Source organism: Urocitellus parryii, chromosome 1 (assembly GCF_045843805.1).
Source record: "Urocitellus parryii isolate mUroPar1 chromosome 1, mUroPar1.hap1, whole genome shotgun sequence".
NCBI lineage: Eukaryota > Metazoa > Chordata > Mammalia > Rodentia > Sciuridae > Urocitellus > Urocitellus parryii.
The window spans coordinates 19,663,872-19,669,871 of NC_135531.1; the positions used below are offsets into that span (position 1 = coordinate 19,663,872).

The following is a 6,000-nucleotide window of genomic DNA, read 5'->3' on the forward strand; positions in this document are numbered from 1 at the left end:
ACATAGCATTATTTCTTTTACTTTTACTCATTCATTTACTTACATATATTACAGTGCTAGAGATAGAGCCCAGAGTCATACTAGGCAAGTGCTGTACCATTGAGCTATATCCCCAGCTCTCAATTTTTTTTAACAATTGGTTCTTTTTAGTTGTACATGACGGTAGAAGCCATTTTGACATAATTATAAAAGCATGGAATATATTCTAATTCAGTACCTCTTCTTCCCCTTCCCTCTCCCTACCCCATGCTCTTTTCCCTCAATTGATCTTTCTATCATTTACCCATAGTGTTTTTTTTTAACACTCTCATTGTTTTTGTTTTGTTTTTTATCTATTTTTTAGTTGTAGTTGGACACAATACCTTTATTTTATTTATTTACTTGTATGTGGTGCTAAGTATTGAACCTAGGGCCTTGCACATGCTAGGCGAGTGCTCTACCGCTGAGCCACAACCCCAGCCCCTGTTTTATTTTATTTTTTTAAAATTAATTTCTTGTGGATGTACACAATGGTGAGATTCCCTGTGGTATATTTATATAGGTACATAGGAAAGTTATGTCAGATTTATTCTAATCTTTTCTTGTCCCATCCCTCTTTAAATTATTTTTTTTTTCATGGGCATTCAAAGTTGTTTATAGGCCACCTCAGATGGTTAGCATCCACTCCTTGAACATGGTCAGAAATGCAACCATTATAATCATACCCCTATTTCTTGTAGGCATAGTATTAAGAGTACTGTGCCATTTCACAGATAGAGAAATAAAGTATATAAAAGAACAAGGGCTAAGGGTATAGCTTAGTGGTAAAGCATTTGCCTAGCATGTATAAGGCCCTGGGTTCAATCCCCAGCACCTTAAAAAATAAATAAATAAGCAAACATAAGCTAGATGAAGTGATGAATGCATGTAATCCCAACTTGTCCAGAGTGTGAGGCATTAAAATTTTTTAACATTTTAAAATCAGGATGCAGTAGCCCTTTCTGAAAAGTTATTAAAGATACAGTTTTTTAAAATATGTTTTTCAAAAACTATCAGATCCTCTAGTAGAATTATGAATAGTCTCTGTTCTTCTTGTACCTTTTCATATTTTTCTGAGTTCCTTAAGATGTTATAGTTTTTTCTTAGTATCTTGAAAGTGTACAATTTAATAGTTTTAGCATATTCATAGAGTTGTGCAGCCATTATCATAGTCTAGTTTTAGGACATTTGCATCATCCCAAAAAGAAACTCTGTCCTACTACTCTTGTAATCCTAGTAATTAAGGAATCTAAAGCAAGAAGACCACAAATTCAATGTCAGCCTCAGCAACTTAGCAAGATCCTGTATCAAAAAACAAAAAGGACTGACGTAGCTCAGTGGTAAAACACCCCTGATTTCAATCTCTAGTACTGAGGAGGAAAAAAAAAGAAACCCTGTACTTATTAGTTGTCATTACCCATTCTTCCCCATCCTCCAGCCCTAGGGAACCACTAATCTACTTTTTTGCCTCCAGATTTGCCTGTTCTGGTGCATGAGTGTGTTTATCAAAGTTAGGGGGGTTTAGAATAAATAAATATATGTACATATATATACATGTGTGTGTGTGTGTGTATATATATATATATAGAGAGAGAGAGAGAGAGAGAGAGAATGTGTGTGTTTTTTTGTTTATTTTGGGAGGTTTTGGGTGGTGGTATAGAATCCAGTGACTTGTACATACTACATACTAAGCATGCATTCTACCACTGAGCTATACCCTCAGCACCCTACATATTTTTAATTGGTTTTCAAAAGATATCCCCCAGAAACTACTCAGCTATGAGTAAGACTTAACTTCTAATGTCAAGAGTTTTAAAAAATTCTAATTTCAAATCTTTTTCTTTCTCTAGATTTTATTGTACAGTTCTTAGAGCAGCAAGTTTGTACTTTGAACTGGGATGTAGGGTTTGTAATACAGACCATGAATGAAATTGGAGTACCATTACCTAGACTATTAGAAGTTTATGATCAACTATTCAAATCAAGGGTAAGGAAAAATATTAAGATAATTATTTAATTAATTAAACTAATTTTTCTAGATACAGAGTGGGACATTTTGATTTCATATTTTTAACTATGATATCACTTAATCTAATAGAAGTGCAGCAGGGATTTGCTTCATTGACCATTAGAAATTATACTTAAGACTTTAAAAACTGCTGAGAGATGCCATGATTAAAATGAAATGTTAACATTTTTAATATTAATAAACATATATACTTTACTCTTGGTTGGATGGGCTAAACCAGGGTATGTACCAAACATTTAAGAATTCTCTTTTTTTTTTGGTGGTACTGGGGATCAAATCAGGCACCTTGCACATCCCAGGCAAGTGCTCTATCACTGAGCTACATCCCAAGCCAAATTATTTTGAAAGAACAAAATAACAGTATATTTGTTCAGTGTAACCTAATCAAAAGTATCAGTGCTTAACAATTATTCTCACCCATACTGAACCCTATCAGACTATATATTTTGTAATTTTTATACTAAGTTAAAGATTCCAAATAAAACCTTGTTGAACTAGATGTTTTGTTTTGTTTTTGTTTTTATAGTAGCATCACAACAGTGCTTTGCAAGGCATCTTATGCATCCTTCTTATTTGAGCCTCATAATATACCTATGATGGAAATGAGCAAATAGTAGTATCCTCGTTATCTGTTGCAAAAGGACAAGAGCAGAGAAATTAACTAACCTGCTCAAGTCACATGTCTAGGAACTGTTGAAGCCAGATTTAAGATTCTGTGACTGCTAGTGTAGTCTTTGTATTATGCCAGAGTAAGACTGTGTAAGTTCAAAGTAAAAATCGTATCATAGCCCATAAATAGACTTTTCTTTCACATCACATTCCTAAACAGGACATTTACATGTTCTACAAAGTACATCACAGTACATCAAGTCCTCCTACGAGATATTTCAGCATGGTTTTTAAGTTCAAAATATTAAACACAGTTTGCCTTATAACTCATTTAATCTAAATATACATATATTCTTTATAGGATCCATTCTGGAACAGAATGAAGAAGCCACTACACCTTTTGGATTGTATCCATGTGCTATTAGCAAAATATGTTGAGAATCCTAACCAAGTTTCAAATTGTGAGAGGTAACTATGATTAAATATTGTATTCTAGAAAAAGCTTTTAAATGCTTCTAATAAATACCTGGGTAACAAATTTTGAGAGAATGTGGGAAAATGTGGGGATTAGAGATTATGTCCTGTTTACATCAGCAGTAACTTTTGATATCAGCATTTATGAAAAGTGGGATTTTTTTTTAGTGTTTTAGCCGTAATTTTTTTTTAATTTTTAATATTTATTTTTTAGTTGTAGTTGGACACGATATCTTTATTTTATTTATTTTTATGTGGTGCTGAGGATCGAACCTGGGACCTCCCACGTGCTAGGCGAGCACTCTACCGATGAGTCACAATCCCAGCCCACACAATCCTTAATCAATTCTACAAGTGAACGTGTATCCTTTATGAATGACTTCTAAACATCTTCTGCTTTAAATTAATGACCCAGTACTAAGATATTTCAGTTATGTCATTGTGATATGTTTGGCCATTTTCAGGAATATTCTTTTTTTTTTCGTTTTTTACTATTTATTTTTTAGTTTTCGGCGGACACAACATCTCTGTTTTTATGTGGTGCTGAGGATCGAACCTGGGCCGCACCCATGCCAGGCGAGCACGCTACCACTTGAGCCATATATTATTCTTTTGATAAAGCCAAAGAGGAGCTGGGGAGCTCAGTTGGTAGAGTGCTTGCCTTGCATGCACAAGCCCTGGGTTCAATCCCCAGCACCACACACACACAAAAAAAAGCCAAAACGATATAAATAATATTAACAGGAATCATCCCTTAGTGACTCCTCATTATAATATTCTTCAAATGGAAAATTGTGGTTATTTGGTAATTGGCCTCTCCCAAAGTGTCCTTCTCAGTTTTCAAGTATTTGCCATTAATGTAATCATTGCTTTTCTATGAGACTAAAAGTAAGATTAGCAGAATTGGAAAGAAGAGACCCTATAAAAGGTAATGTTTCTAAATGTATAGGTAATTGATCCGGTATCATTTCCTTTACAGGAGAAGATTTACAAATCTCTGCCTGGATGCTGTTTGTGGTTATCTGGTTGAGCTCCAGTCTATGAGCTCTTCAGTAGCAGTCCAAACCATCACTGGGAATTTTAAATCCCTTCAAGCAAAATTAGAAAGACTTCATTGATAATTGTAATGTATTTTTGTCCATGCATTTTGATCTGTAAAATAAAAGCTTAGCTGGGTCCAGATATCAAGTATTCTAAGAATTTAGATGCAATTTTAATAGAAATGTGTTTTTAATAAGTGGCTAATACTTACAAATATAGCACATTTGCCAAAAGAATTCTTTTATATGACTATATTTTGTTTTTTAATAGTGGGTTTGGAACTAACTAAATAAATAATTGGTATGGGCTGGGGTTGTAATTCAGTGATGAGGGTTTTCTGTGTTGCCCCGAATTCAATCCCCTACACCAAAAATAACAATAATAATGATAATTGGTTTAGGAAATAATAAATTAGGTTATGTTTATATTTAACACAAGGATTTTTTTTTAATTCTTATTTTGAATTTTACTCTAGACAGAAATTTTAAATTTATATTATTACTTTTTAAGTAGAATGTCAGTACCAAAATTTCAAACAATAGTTCTTAAATAGGCAAATGACTGTTTTATTTTTAAATATCATCTTTGTATAGAAATTTCTGTAACTACTAATTTTATCAGTTATGTCCCTTGGGGTTTGAAATGTAAACTTAGTTACTTGAGCAGGTGAACACTTGCAACTAATGTTCTGTGGTTTAGAGGTAAACCTACATAGGGAGATACCATTTCCTTTAAGTGTCCACCTGGCTCTTCTTTGGTTTTGTAATTATTGTTTCCATTAAAGCCATGGTTCTCAAAGAGTGTGTTTCAAACCAGCAGCAGCAACATCACTTGGGAATTTGTTAGAAATTCAGATTCCTTAGTCCCTCTCAGACCTACTGAATCAAAACCTTTGTGGGTGTGGCCCAGCTTTCTGTTTTAACAATCTCTCCTAGGGATTCAAGTGCATGTCAGGTTTCAAGCGACACCATCAGCAAATACTACTGCTTTCTGTAGTTTATGGATTAGGTCACCTAATTCCTTCACCTCCTTTCCTTATTAGTAACCATAACTCATGAGTTTTATTCAAGACACACAATGTGTAAAGGCAAAATTGTTAGCAATGTTGTCTTTAGCAAATTGCAATAACTAAATCAAGTCTTCCAAAGTCATGGCAATAAGAAAAAAGAGTGAGAATAACTAGAGCTAATAAAAAAGCAAAAATACTGTCCTTTTTTCATTCTCCTTTTATACCACTAAGAGTAATGATATTTAGTTCCCTGTCACTAATGCATGTCTAACAATTTTTAGGTACATTTTGAATATAATTTTACTTCCACTTTTATCTTTTCCTAAGATCATAGGGATCCCTTCTCCACATTTTTTCTCTTAGAATTTAGTTCCCCTTTCTCCTCCAGTCTCCTAATATATTAATATGTATAGAATTCAATATAGCACTAATAGAATTTCGCTACCTCTCATTTTTCACCTTTTCATTTCCTTAGCTATTTTAAGTATGTAAAATGAATGTATATTATGTATTATCAGTTTTGTAAATTTAAAATTCTGTCATATCTACTTACAAATGAAGATCTTCTTAAAATATTATAACTTAGACTTGACTTCATTTCTACTAAAAATACAGTTTTGTTTTAAGCACATTTACATATCAACACATTAATATATGTTTTGAATATACTCAACTTACAATATTGAGTGTATCTGAGTACAGTTTTGAAGGACTACCATGTGTGGTCTGTAAAAGTAAAAAATCTGAACTTTGCCCCGTTTATTCACATAGCACACTGAGAGAGTTTAAGAATTTCAGTCCCCGTGCTGGGTGCCGTCCT

General features: G+C 33.3%; 1 protein-coding gene across 2 annotated transcripts in view; it reads left to right on the plus strand.

Annotated features, from left to right (window-relative positions):
- Nup155 (nucleoporin 155) overlaps nucleotides 1-5,667 on the plus strand; it is a 59,681-nt gene extending 54,014 nt beyond the window's left edge. For both annotated transcript variants that reach the window (XM_077795508.1, XM_077795510.1), the window contains 3 exons: nucleotides 1,869-2,005; nucleotides 3,018-3,124; nucleotides 4,110-5,667. In XM_077795508.1, coding sequence (XP_077651634.1) covers nucleotides 1,869-2,005; nucleotides 3,018-3,124; nucleotides 4,110-4,248 — 383 coding nt within the window. In that variant the 3' untranslated portion in view covers nucleotides 4,249-5,667. The remainder of the gene's footprint in view (nucleotides 1-1,868; nucleotides 2,006-3,017; nucleotides 3,125-4,109) is intronic.
- The last annotated feature ends 333 nt before the right edge of the window (nucleotides 5,668-6,000 follow it).